At 45.0% G+C, this 14,657-nt stretch overlaps 1 protein-coding gene across 4 annotated transcripts in view; it reads left to right on the forward strand.

Moving 5' to 3' along the window:
• Positions 1–14,657, forward strand: part of anos1b (anosmin 1b) — a 220,051-nt gene that overhangs the window by 78,139 nt on the left and 127,255 nt on the right. For all 4 annotated transcript variants that reach the window (XM_078564075.1, XM_078564074.1, XM_078564076.1 and 1 more), the window contains one exon: positions 14,148–14,195. In XM_078564075.1, the coding sequence (XP_078420201.1) occupies positions 14,148–14,195 (48 nt within the window). The remainder of the gene's footprint in view (positions 1–14,147; positions 14,196–14,657) is intronic.

Consider the following 14,657-nt stretch of genomic DNA (forward strand, 5'->3'; position numbering starts at 1 on the left):
ATTTTTCTTTTTCTATTTTTAAACTTCTGTGCACTGTCATTAATCTCCCTGAGACAGCACTTTGTCTCGGGGAGCAATGCGCTCTTTCGCGCACATGCGAGAAAGAACGCACTTTGACAGCTGGGGAATCCCTCATCCCCGGAAAAGGAAGCGCATAGTGCATAGCGCTTCCTGTCGGGAAGGCCGCTGGGTGGGCCTTAATTGGCCCGCCCACTCAAAATGGCGGTGGGCCCCGTTTCGGTGGCGGGGGTCGGCTGACCGCCCGCCACCGAGCCGGTGGGGACCGCACGCCCACCAAGGGCAAAATTCTGCCCACTGTATTGCAGATGCTATCACTGAAATTAAAATGAAGTACACAAAATATGGTAAGTATTTATTTAATGATGTATAACTGGGTTAGTGACTATGCGTTTATAAATAATATCTGACTCTCAGACATTTTAATGCTTTTTGTGCAATACAGAAAATGCATCTCTCAGGATTAAAATTAGTTAAATTGAACAGAACCTCAGCAACTGGTTTAAAAAAATCCTCGTCCTAATTACATGTAATAAATTCAGAATATGCTGGAAATACACAGAGGACAGTTAGCATCTAAACAGGTTATGACATTTCAGGGCCATATGCTTGTCAGGACTCAACCATTCTGATTAAGAGTGCAATCCCAAAACATCATTACCTGTCTCGTTACAGTTGCTGCCTATTCTACTGTGTATTCCCAGTAATTATTTCAAATTTCCAACACTTACAATTTTCCTTTTTATGATTTCTTCGTTATTTGTAACCAGTTTGCATTTCTGCTCCATTGTTTTGTAGTACATGTAGATACTTCAACCATTCAGACCCTATAGGAATTGTTGTATTTAAGCTGAAAATCACCACACTTATATATCTACCTCTCAGTTCATCATTACTATTACTTTGTCCTCTATTGGAATCCAGGGCAGTAGTTGGCACATCTGCTGAAGTGAGAAAACTCTGTGTAACCTTTTAACATCTAGCATCCAAACTAAACATAAATAACACCATACAGGGAGTACCGTTCAGCCTTTACATGACAGGAAGTGAACCATAACAGCATCATATGTTTGGGAGTCTCTTCGAATTCCAGGACGTATTGGCAAACGGTGAAACCAATTATGAAGCTTTCATGAGTACTAGCTTAGAAAGGTCTCAAACAAATTTTGCATTTGATATAGTGAGACGTGCTCTGCATATGTGATTTGCCTAAACAGTGTTAAAATAAATGCATTTGAGGTATATTTCCTGAAACATTTCCGACAGCAAGTACATTTTTTGTTTCCGTGGTTACTTGTGTGTAATGAATATTGACCATGTAAACATATTTTACACACAGCAGGAAAAAAATCATTTTACTTGGGTTACAAAAGTAGGAGTTATATGTTATAATAGGGATTGAATCCAACTGGGTAACAAATGTATCTCTTTACTGCAATATAGCAGAGTATTCTGTTTATAGATTCTTCTTAAGTCTCATTGACCCACAATTGCTCTCTTGTTCCCTTGATCTAAGCACAACTGGACTGTTTCCTCCCCCAGCACCATTTGCCCTGAAAAGATCAAAGTGTTTTCTCTTCAGTCAGATTCATTTTCAGGAATGTGCAGTTTGTGTACACTTGCCACTGATCTTTTCTCTATGCCTAGGTTCATGTTCACAGAACTGGAACAGTGGCCAGTGGTATAAGACTGTCCAGCACAAAGCACTATCTGTCTTTCTAGCATCTTTTGTTCAGCTGACCAATTTTTTTATTCGTTCATGAGATGCGAACGGTGCTGGTAAGATCAACATGCATTGCCCATCCCTAATTACCCTTGAGAAGGTGGTAGTGAGTTGCAATCTTGAACAGCCTATTTGCTGTTGGAAAGGGAATTCCAGGATTTTGACCCAGTGACAGTGAAGTAACAGCAATATATTTCCAAGTCAGGATGATATGTGACCTGGAGGGAATACACTTACAGGTCTAACCCTTGTTTATCTAGATGGTAAAGGTCGTGTGTTTGGAAGGAGATGTCGAAGTTGGACGATTTGCTGCAGAACACTAGTACACACAGTACAACCACGGTGCACCGGTGGTGAAGGGAGTGAATATTTAACATGGTGGATGGCATGCCAATCAATTGTCTGCTTTGTCTTGGAGGGTGTAGAGCTTCTTGAGTGTTATTGGAGCTGCATTTATCCAGGCAAGTAGAGGGTATTCCATCACACTCCTGACTTGTGCTTTGGGGAGTCAGGAGGTGAGTTACTCACTGCTGAATTCCCTGTTTCTGAGCTACTTTTGTCACCATGGTATTTATGCGGCTGAACCAGCTTAGTTGCTTGTTAATGGTGAGCACCCCACTCCCCCCCACAGGATGCTAATAGTAGGGGATTCAGCAATGGCAATGTAATTGAATATCATGGGGAGATGTTTAGAATTTCTTTTGTTGGGGAAGGTAATTCCTGGCACTAGTGTGGCATTAATGTTATTTGCCACTTCACCCAAGCCTGAAGATTGTCCAGGTCTTGCTGCATGCAGAATTGGGTTGCTTCATTACCTGCGGAGTTGTGAATGGAACTGAACACTATGCAATCGCCACTACTAACTTTATAATGGAGGAAAGTTGATTGATGAAGCAGCTGAAAATGTTTGTGCCTAGGGCATTGCCCTGAGAAACTCCTGCAGTGATGTCCTGAGACTGAGATGATTGAACTTCACGGCTATCTCCCTTTGTGCCAACCAGTGTAGAGATTTCCCCCAATTCGTATTGACTTCAATTTTACAAGGACTCCTTGATGCCACATTCTATCAAATGCTGCTATAAAGTGAAGGGCATTCACTGTTACCTTACCTCTGGAAGTTAGCTCTTTTGTCCATGTTTGGACCAAGGCTGTTATGAGGTCAGGAGCTGAGAGATCCTGGTGGAACCCAAATTGAACATCCATGAGGAGATAATGAATAAGTAAGTGCAGCTTGATAGCACTATCGACAACACCTTCCATCAATTTGCTGATGATTGAGAGTAGGCTTGTTGGGACAATAATTGGTCAGATTGATTTTCCTGCCTTTTGAGGACAGGACATAGCTGGGCAATTTTCCACATTGTCAAATAGAAGCCAATTTTTTAGCTGTACTGAAACAGCTTGGCTAAGGACGCAGCTAGTTTTGGAGGAGCAGTCTTCAGTAGTACAGCCGGGATGATGTCAGAGCCCATTACCCTTGCTGTATCCAGTGCCTTCAGCTATTTCTTGATATCATTTTACTTTTTAGATTTCTATGGCCAGAATTTTCCCATTGGCGTGCGGGGCCCACCCCCACACACCCGCAAGTAAAATGACACGCGGTGACATCGGGCGAATATCCCGGCATCACCGTGTGCCATCATGATATCTCGTTGGGCGGGCACGCATTGATCTCCGATACGCACCCACCATTAATTAACGGGCCACGTAAGGCCCTTGAGGCACCAATCGACACTGATTTTTCGGCGCCCGTGCAATCTTCGGGTCAGTGCATGGACGCAATGGGCAGGTGGGTAGGACGCATTTGTATAAACCTCATCCACGGGTGGGATAAGAGGGAGCAAGTGTGCTCTGTCAAATATTGTTTTTTCAAAGTTACTGATACTTGCCTGTGTAATCTACGATACTTCAAAACGTATACCAGCTGCTTTTTCTGGATTCTTAACCTTCAGGTCAGTACTCTGCAGTGTGGAATCTTTTTTTGGGCCTGCAGGTTTCAGGAAGCCTTCCCTTGGCCTGGGAATGGGAGCTCAACTCTCCACTGGAGGCATCTCCTCTGAGGAGGAAGGGAGGGCTAGAAGGGGGAGGAGGCCAGGAGTGCACATTCAGCCTCCAGGGGAGCCACCTTTGGAAGAACAGGCGCAGGCACAAGGGGCGCAGGGCCAGTAGGAAGTCCAAGGTGGAAGGGGCCGCAGGAGACGCCACTATCCTGCTGCCAGGGTATACAGGCGGCGAAGCCGCTACCTCAATATGTCTGAGGTGCAGTGTCGAAGGAGGGTCCGTCTCTCAAGGGAGATAGTCAACTATATCTGTCAGATGATTGGACCTGAGATCTCCGTGAATTGGGTGGGTGGGCACCCCGGGTGGGTGGGCACCCCATGCCAGTGGCTCTAAAGGTCACAGCTGCCCTCAACTTCTATGCCTCTGGCTCCTTCCAGGGATCGGTGGATGATCTTTGTGGTGTCTCCCAATCAGCTGTCCACACGTGTCAAACAGGTCACAGACGCTCTGTTTAGGCGTGCATTGACTTTCATCCACTTCCGTTGGGACCAGGCAAGCCAGACACAGTGAGCCAGAGGCTTTGCGGCGATTGCTGGCTTCCCCTGCGTCCAGGGTGCAATAGGCTGCACACATGTGGCCATCAAGGCGCCAGCAGGTGAGCCCGGTGCCTTCGTCAACAGGAAGGGCTTCCACTCCATGAACGTGCAGATAGTGTGTGACCACAGGCTGCTGATTCTACAAGTCTGTGCAAGGTACCCAGGCAGCTCCCACGACACCTACATCCTCAGACGCTCCCAGGTGCTGGGGCTCTTCAGTGCTCCAGCCCGGCTGGATGGATGGCTGCTGGGTGACAAGGGCTATCCCCTCAGAAGGTGGCTCATGACGCCTCTCCGCCATCCAAGAATAGAAGCTGAGCAGCGGTACAATAGGAGCCACGCTTCCACAAGGGCTGTGGTGGAGAGAACCATCGGTCTTCTCAAGATGCGCTTCTGATGCCTGGACCGCTCAGGGGGCGCAGTCCAGTGCCCCCCAGATCATGTGTCCCTGATAGTGGTTGCATGCTGCGCTCTCCACAATCTTGCGCTGGAAAGAGGGGATGCAGTGGACGAAGAAGACGTAGATGCAGTGGTTGCGGCTGCACACGACGAGTCCGAGGATGAGCATGCACAGGGAAATGCTGAGGGGGTAGACACTTACCCGGGTATGCTCCAGGGAGGCAGGGACACCCCGGAGGCTTTAATCCAACGAACCTTCAGCTAGCACACCACACATGAACCACTCGGACAAGCCTGGGCTGCAAGCTCCATACTCGATACTTGAGTAAAAATCTGCCTGGTTAGGCACATTAACTAAGGTCCTTGTTAATAAAGCTGAATGTCCCACAAAGCACTCATTACATTATTGGAAACCATCCACCTACAGAAGCAAAGAGGCACCCTCAGCCATGGTGACATGTCTGAATTTAATATTACAACCGAAGGAACTTAAGAAAACAAAATGACAAAGGTGTTAAAAATCACACCAACTCATAAAGACCTCATTGCGGGCCAACACAAAACTACCAGTGATAAACCCGTGGTGTGCCTAAGGTGCCTTATGTTTACGTTTTCGAGTGCTACTTCTTGGTGCTGACCCCTCACTGGGGGTGGCATCTGAGACAGCCTGCTCACTCTACTGTCCTGTTGGTCTCGATGATCTTGGCGGTCGTCCTCTGACCTGTGGAGCAGAGGCGCGGAGGAGCTGCCACCCACATCCGGAGTGCCCTGAGAGGAGCCCACAGAGATGACAGGCAGCTGCCACACTGACGTGAGGTCGCTTCGGACTTCCCTGCTCACCGTGGGTGGATGGGCACCGAGCTGGGAAACTTGGTGCCCAGATCATCTCCCACACTGGCACCGACCAGCCAAGGTCAATGCCGATGTGAGGTCTTGCTGGTCCGAGCGCATCCCAAGAAGCCCTGATTGGTCTCCTGGAGGAGCCTCTCCACGAGAGTCGCCACTCTTTCCATGGAGGACGCATGGTGCTCGGCCATGAGGCTCATTGCATTGGCGATGGTTTGCGTCGACTCCTCTACCACGGACACCAAGTCAAGCATAGCCTCATGTATCTCCACCAGATTCTCCCGCACACCCGGTCGCATTTCCTGTGTTTGCTTCATCGCGGATGACTCCAGAGGCACATCATCAGCCACTGACTGAGTATGTGCCTGGTCCCCTGCAGTCTACCGACTGCTGACGCCATGGGCACTCTCTGTCTCTGCCAGCTCCTCCAGTGACTGTGAAGTGCCTTCACTGCTGTGCCCCGGGACACTAACCGATGTTCTAATTCCCACCGAGGTGCTAGTATCTGCGTTGGTGCCTGCCTGGCAGAGATGGTGTGACGCTGGTGAGACTTCATGGCCCTCAGGTGTGAGAGGGGGTCTCTGCTGCTCCTCCTCCCGGCCCTGCTCCACTGATGCTAAAAGGAAGAACAAGGACATTGGATCAGTTAATGTGGAGACAATGTCAATGTGCATCCCTGTCCCTCAGATCCTTATGTGCTCATCCTTCCATAAGCAATGGTCAAGCCATGTTGCAAACTTCAATCACTGAACATTCAGCACTGCCATTGCTGATGGGAGAACAACGGTGACCTCACTGCTGGGCAAACATACCTGCCTGTTGCACCCTAGTCTCACCGACACTGGTGGACCTGGGTGCATGGCTCCCCTCCAGATCTAGGGCCTCCTGCTCGAAGCGGCTGATAATCATCAACTGTGCCGGTCCGCCACCAGTCCTCACCTGCTCGGCAGCATTATGTGCATTCTTCTCCTGAAAAGGAGAGAAGAGCATTGATTAGTGCTACTTGTGCCTGGACTCTTTTCGCGAATGGCACACCCCAACCAGAGTGGGACATTGCAGGGCTCCAGTGCCTCCTCACCCCACTGCTGCTGAACACTCACACAAAGATGCTGGACCTGTCCCCTCCCCCCACCCCCTTGGCCAAATGCTGCCTACATCACATTAGGCACCACACGGTCTAGCCCTCCGTAGCAAGGAGGCGCAAGCACATGGAGCGCAGAGGACAGCAGATCAATAGGTGCCACGCCACCTTGAAGCTCCCCTCCCAGCATGTCATCACCCTGACTTTGACATGTCCTGGAGTTCCAGCACTGCGCCTAGGTGCAGCTCCTCCAGGTTGCCCCCAAAGCAGTAATGTGGGTCTCAGTGCACCACATGCTGCAGGGGCAGAACCCATCTCTTCACCACCCTCTCAGGGTGACCTCGGCATGGGCAATCTGCTGGCCCACCCAGCGAAGGACACATGCCGTCAATGATTCAAAGCAGTCACTACACTCAGACTTGGGGGGGCATGGGAGGGGCAGCAGGGGGGAAAGCCTACCTGCTGGGTTAAGTGACCAATGCCAACATTGGACTCGCCCTTCCAGAGCGCAACAGGTCATTGAAGCACTTGCGACACTGGATCCAGGTGCACCGCACCACGTCGCGGGAGCTCACCACCTCCACCACCTCCTCCCAGGCACGTTTGGACATGTGGGGGGGCCTCCTCCTCCTGTCCTGGGGTACGAGGACCTTCCGCCGTGCTTCCAACTCCTCGAGGAGGGCAGCAAGGCAATCATCAGAAAAATGAGGGGCACAGTGCCCCCCTGCCCTACCCTCTTGCCTGGCCTGTTCACCAGCAGCGCTCTGGGGAGCCCTTCCACTGGCCATGATTCACGGCCTTTGAAAGGCTGCAGGAGCTTTTTAAAACAAGCCCCCGGGTCGCCATTGGACCCAGCGCTCATTGCAGTCCCGTTGCTGCCTGCCCACTCCCACTGCCCTCTGGAGCCACGATTCACACTGGGTGGGCCTTAATTAGCCCACCCGCGTAAAATGGCGGTGCGGACCTGATCTGCGCCCGCCCGCTGCCGCTCCCACTCTGCCCGCCCGACAAGCAAGAGAGGCAGACATGCTTCTCTGGGCCCCAAAGGAAAACCTTAGGTCATCTTTGCCCCAGGCTTTCTTCCCTAATCCAAGCTACTTATCTAAGTGCCAAGATCTATTCCCATAGGACTCCAGTAGCAGGCTCCTGCCATCTGATATTCAGCTCCCTGTACACTATTGCAAAGTCTATAAAGAGCAATTCAAGCTTCACCACAGAATGTTAAAACAATGCCACTATTGCTTCCACAGTTAGCTTTCTTAGGTTAAAGTTATTCATACATGATAGCTGAGAGGCAAGGTCACTTAGGGCAGGATTTTGAGGTCGGCGTGCGGGGTGCGATCTGTGGGCCGAGGAATGGACCACGGCCCGTGGTCGGCCCCCGACTGCAATTTCAGCATGAAACGCACGCTGAAAAGCTCAGCGCTGCCAGGGTGGGGGGCGGGAGGAAGGTGGGCGCTGACGTATGCGCAGGGGCCGGGGAGCGCTGAATGAAAGCTCCCTGAAGGCAGAGAGCTGCCTCAGGGAGTTGAAGAATTTAAAACCAAGAAATGAAGATTTTTAAAACCATGAAAAAGTGCTCAGGCATCAGAATCAGTCACACGAACTTATAGAGGATGAAAATTCTGTCCACACATTTTAATTTTTTTATTTAATTACGAAAACCTCATCCCCCCCACCTTGGATGAGGCTTCATCTAAAATGCAAAGTCCGCATGGCGGGACCATGAAAAATTGGGGACAATTGGAACTTTAATGGGCTTAATTGCCCTCTTAATTGTCGGCAGGCGCGCTTCCGACTTTTGTGCGCGCCCGCCAACCAAAATATCGCGCGAGGACGGGATGACATTGGGACGCTCGCCCAACGTCATCACATGTTATTTTACGCACGAGCGGGTTGGGCACACACCCACACGCCGACCTAAAAATTCTACCCTTAATGTACTGGTTTCAGGAACAAACTGAAAGGGACTCACAGTAATTATTGCATGTAATTGAAGTTATCTATGCTGTGTGTAACATAGCTTGCTCAAGATAAAGATCCAGCCTGTGATGTTGACAACAATAGAAGGCAGCAAGTCACATTGTTGCTATCCAGTTATATGATGCTGATGACATCTTAAACTGTAGAATCCCCTGGGTGAATAGCAGCCTAAAACTCACTGTCAGGGAATTCTCTCCTTTATATATGTGCCGTGCTGAGAATGGATGCGGCAAAATTGCATCAAAAGAATAACAAGGTAGTAAGTTAGAAGCTGAGAAGTATTAAATCATGTCATCATTACGAATACATGGCATTTCATTATACAATCCAACATTTCAAATCATTTGAATAAGTCTAATGGACATAGGTTTACTGTTTTTGAAGAGTGGGCCACTGTTCCTCCTTCATATCCCATTATCACCAGGAAGTTAACTTTTCCTCTTCCTGCCATCATTCATTCTAGGCTCTTTTTATTTTGTTCCTATTTTTAGCACTTCAGCATTCTCTCTGAAGAAGAGAGCTTAATATCCTGTTTAGGACAATTAACTGGTTGTATAACAAAATTCTTATTAAATAAACATTTATGTATTCCTTGAAACCAGGGCAAACATCAGGGGAAAAAAGTAGGATGGCCTGACACCAATGTGTGTTTACTTCAATATTGGCCTGCATTTTGTAGTCAATGGTGAAGCGTTGGAGCTCACCACTGACCTCAAAACTGCCCACAAAGATCTAGTGATCCCAATGGCATGGATTTCCCATTTCCCAGCATTTGTTTCATTCAGGCACCAGGTCAAGGGGATCTACAGCATCCAGCACCAGTGTTGTCATCAAGCAGGCTACACAACTGATTACATTGCAAAATCCTTACAGACAGCAAACCAGGAAGTAACAAACACTGATTATCCTTCACTTTTTAACCATTTTCCAGAGTGAAATAAAGATTGGGACATGCACATAGGATCAAGATAGAAGCTGAAATCTCATAAAAACCTTTCTCCCAAAAACTTATTATTTTAAAAATTTGTCGCATGTTTTATCGTGGCATTCCGCAAATGTAAAATTAGCTTATTGGGGCCAGAGATGTTGTTTAGTGATAAATATAACCTAGTAAACCATTAAAAACCCAGCTCAACCTCATTCAACAAGGCATAAATTTTTCAAGGGTTTTTACAGGTAAGCATTAGTTCAAGCGTTTTCTAAGATTTTTATCATTGAGGACATCAAAAGTGTACTATATGGAGGAGGAGGAAATCATTGACAGCAACTTCTGGATTTCCACTTTTTAATGCTTATGTGAGGATACAGTCAGTTTCAGAGTAACGATGGCAAACACTGACGGTTTTGCTGCCATTACGACTGCAAAATCCAGGCCTTAGTGTTTTCTTACCACATTCTTAAATGTGCACAGCAATTTGCCACACCTAATTCATTTTTAGTGAAGAACTTTCTGAAGTGCATGTGTTCTTTTTTAACATCTTGCTGCAAATATGACACCCAAATGTTTGTTGCCATTTTCATAAGGTAAAATTCACCGAGCTTCAAAACTCTTACTTAAAAGATATATCAAAGTTCGTTGAATACTGCTTTTAAAAACTTCCAAATATTATCATCCAAGTCACAAACTAAACTGCGAAGGACTTAATTTTTTTTAAAAATAAGATATCCCATTGATCATATTACTACAATTTTTAAATATGTTCAATATTATTTGTGTTTGTTAAATGAGAATAGAATGTTTTTCCACTTTGGGTATCTAGTTTTAGCAATAAATGCTTCTTAGCCAGTTACAACAGTCAGATGCAAACATATTTTCCTCTGCTCTGCCCAAACTTAATACCATGTGCATTACTCCCTGTCTGCAACTATTTATGATGCCCAGAACACACTTCCCTGTAACATTGTTCAATGAGACTGGAAATCTAGTTCTGTGCTAAAGACAGTTTTGTGCAGTGGCCCACTGTATATGAGGAATTGGTATGAGATTGTGCAGTCAGAGTCTTGCAGTCAGTTCAGAGAGCTGACTTATCCTATCAATCTGATTGAGATCCTAACCTAAGTTCTAAAGATCAATATTCTAACATACAAGGGGGGTTCGGGTTTAACTCTTTAGTGCATTTTAGTGGCCAAGCCTGATTAATCCCGCTGGCCAACTGCCCATCTAGGGTTGCCAACCCTCCAGGATTGGCCTGTAGTTTCCAGGAATTGAAGATCAATCTCCAGGAGACTGCTGTGTACAATCCTGGAGAAAAATCATAGGGACATTAAAAAGGATAGTCTTTTTTTTATTTTCTTTGAACATTTCTCTTACCAGATATAAAAATGTTGAAAATGGGGGGGAAAAAGGCTGTTTGGCTGACAATCAAACATCATCTAATTGGATAATGAGTATTCTTCTTTCCAATTGGCATAGGAAGGCAGTACGTCACAAGGATGGATGTGTTGGCTGACACTTGGCTGGAGTGGGGGGGAAGGCATGTGATGAACCTCCAGGAATACATTTAATCATAGTTGACAACCCTATACCCATCTGAAATTAGCCTGCAGAGGCAGCTATTGGCTTGTGACCTGTGCAATTGGAGTAGCCTAGAAGTGACTAGCAGTTAGGTAAGTTTGGGTGGGGTATTGGGTGCTTGACAGGGTGAAAAACCCACAGCAGCAGCAGATTAAACTTTCTTTGTGGGTGTGCTACTCTGGGGCCCACAAAAAAAAGTTTACATTTACTTTTACTGAACGGTACCTGCCCAGTGGGCAGGCCATTCAATTGGCAGTTAAAGTTGCATTTGCATCCATCTAAGTAACAGGATCTTGATTTGCATGTATTCAATGCACCTACGTCTGAATCATCCAGGCACCTGAACAGCCCAGGAAACAATTTTTAAAATAGCCTTGAGCAGAGAAGTGAGACAGGTAGTAAGTTTGGAATTTAATTCCCACTCTGCCTAGTTTCTTCCAGGTGGAGAGAGTTAAGATTCCCCAACCTGTGTTGATCAGTTCCCATGTACAATGTGTGTATAAATTAAAATTTTCAGGAAATGGTGAGCTCAAAACTGTTGACGGCTAATTTCTTTTAGGTTTATGTAGCTGTATTTCTGCAGAAGCTATTTTTGTGTGGAGTTCCCAACAGCGGGGTGGTTGAATGTTTAATGAAACAGGAGGTTGGATTTTCCAATCTGGTGGAAATCAGTGGCAGGGCAGGCTTTGTGTCCAGCTGTCCAGTCAAATTCATTTACACCTGGGCCTTCTAGCAGTATTTGGACTGTCACTAGTTTGCCTACCTCAGACGGTGGGGCTGTGGGTGGTGAAAAGGGTGAGCTGACCAGAAATAGTTATCATGCTGGCCGGTTTAAAAAAACTAAAATTTATTTTTATTTTCCCACCACTAAACAAAGTGGCCCTTTAAATTTTAGCTCCCCTTCCCCACACCTATAATAGCAATACCGGATATCAGGATTGCACTAAATCCTGATGCCCAACATTGCTAAGGCAGTAGTGATGAGAATTCTGTTAGAATGTGATCTCCTGTCAAGTCTACACTGTTGTATTCAGTATCCACGAACATTTTCAGCAGAAAATTCTGGTGGTGTTGGCAGGTACTGAGGAGGCAATCGAGCAGCATTCCTGGTCCACCTCCCACCCTTGACCACTCTGTTACTGCCTGAAATCAGGCCATTTTGTTGTGGAAAATTGGCCCTTTTATCTCCTTGACATCAATGTAATGTTATGTGGGACCATTGCTTCAAATACCAGCTCATGATACCTAAAACTTTATATTTTTGTAAAGTCAAAACAGCAGTCCATTAAGCTTTAAAGCCATGTCCAAATTACAAATGGTACCAGTATTTACAGCACTCAAAACCAAAACCTGCAATATAAGCAAATTATTGGTGGGCTAGCTCTAATTCACGGAGCAAAAGAATTAGTTGCAAGAGAGAAATTGATGTCAGTGCCCTGACTGAGAAACCCTGTCACAAACACTACCCACCTGTTGAGTAAAATAAATTCTTCCCTCAGGTCTGTGGGCTTTTATCCAATGCTCTGTAAACTGAAATCTTCTACTTGTAATAGCCTCATTTCAAACCACACTCTTCAGCCCAAAATGTAGTTGTCATAACAGCTGTGTTGTTTTAAGTCTCTGCATTGTGTTGCTATATTGAAATATAAGTCAAATCACCAAATTTTGTTACTGGAATAGAAACAGAATTATAGTATTAGTTGAATGTGACAGTGTATTTGCAAAACAGTTTTGGTGATAAGTACAGATTGACATTTTTCGAACACTTGTTTGAAGTTTTTGCTGCATACTATGTTTTCAGTTATGATGTCATCATATGTCAAATCTCAAGTTACCAAATGTGTTACAGGTTTATAAACTCCTTCTGAAGTAATCTAAACAGCCAGCTGTGAATGTGGTGACCTCATTATTAGATTCATCTGCTTTTGTAAAGTGAAATTGATTCTGCATGCAGTGATCTGTAGATGTTAAACCAATTTTGAATGAAAGTCACTGAAGTCTGACAGGTTTGTTATACATATGCAGGGTTCTCTACTCTTTTCTCGACTCTTATAAATACATAGGGCTAGAGTTTCTGCTTTGGGTGCAATCGGGAAATTGTAAGCCAAAAAATACACTTGACATTGTGTTGATTAGGTTACATTTCAAGTTTCCAATTTAAAAAAAAAATCACTTGCATAATTACAAACGCAAAATCTTCTATGAATCTACATAGTCGTTCAACATAATAGAGTATAATTATTTCTATTTTTCTTTCTATTAAAAAGTGCTCTGATGTATTTGAGGGTGGTAACCTGGTCCACTTTTATTAATACAACTAAAAATGAGTATCACAAAAATAAGCATTTTTAATAAACGTGAAGTCCTCCATTTGTGAGTGACCTGATTTAAAATCGCTAAAAAGGACTTGTAAAAAGAACTATGCAGGCTCATTTTTCAATGGTGTATACTATTCAGTTTCTCAGTAAATTAAATGTTTTTTGATATGAAAACTCTTTGAAAGCATTGCCTACTTATGCTTGATCATGTAGTGCAATTTGAAGAGCCTTCCCAAATCAGTGTAATTGTTGGAATTTTGCAGTGTCAATCTGGGGGCATGGCTAGTTTTATTGCTGCAGTCTGATTTGGATGAACTGACCTTGAACCAGCGTAAAAGATCATGGAAGCTCGCACATGAATGATTTTTGGTGTAACTTACTTCTGTTTATTTTTCCCTGATATCTTACCTTGGTTCAGTCGACAAGATAATTATGATTATTTTTGAAATGGCCTTTGGCAAGAAACTGTATCGTTCTTGGCCTTTCAAAATTACAACAACACACCAAAAATGACAAACAATTAGAAAGACCAAGAAGGAAACATATCCAGCACAACCAAATGAAATCCCTGCATGTTCTTAAATTATTGCAATTCTATTTGTCTGAATGGCACTACTTATCAAACAAGAGATTGTCAGCAAATGAATCAATTAATTTTGTTTTGCAGAATGAGGAGATTCTAACTTGGTGCGAGGGTCATAGGAGGTGTGCTCAGGTGAGTGCAGCTGGAGACTTCCTTTGTATATAGCATCATCCAAATAACCCCATCCCATTTTATTGCAACTTTGCAATTTAACTTTGTTTATTTAATATGGTTTTGTGGAAATGTTCAGTCTTGTATTTGCTTCGAACATAGAATCTACATAGTTGAATGTCTTGTTTCTATACAAAATAATAGGAATTATTAATGGCTTTGATGGAGATCTAACTGATAGGATTCAGGTGGATTACACAAATACAGATGGATAAGTCATAGTGAGTCACAAGGAACCTGGTCAAATGGGCAGACGTTAGATGGTTTATATGTAAGCAACTGAAAGCCCTGCTTCAAATTACAGCCTGTAACTTACTCCCATTTCCCAATGCATATTATATGTGGATGCCTGGGAGTGATTTAAAGCATTGTGACCTAATCGATGGTTCAAATGATATCTTTAAACTGTAAAGCTAGAGAGCT

The sequence above is a fragment of the Cetorhinus maximus genome, chromosome 19 (genome assembly GCF_964194155.1).
Source record: "Cetorhinus maximus chromosome 19, sCetMax3.hap1.1, whole genome shotgun sequence".
Lineage (NCBI taxonomy): Eukaryota > Metazoa > Chordata > Chondrichthyes > Lamniformes > Cetorhinidae > Cetorhinus > Cetorhinus maximus.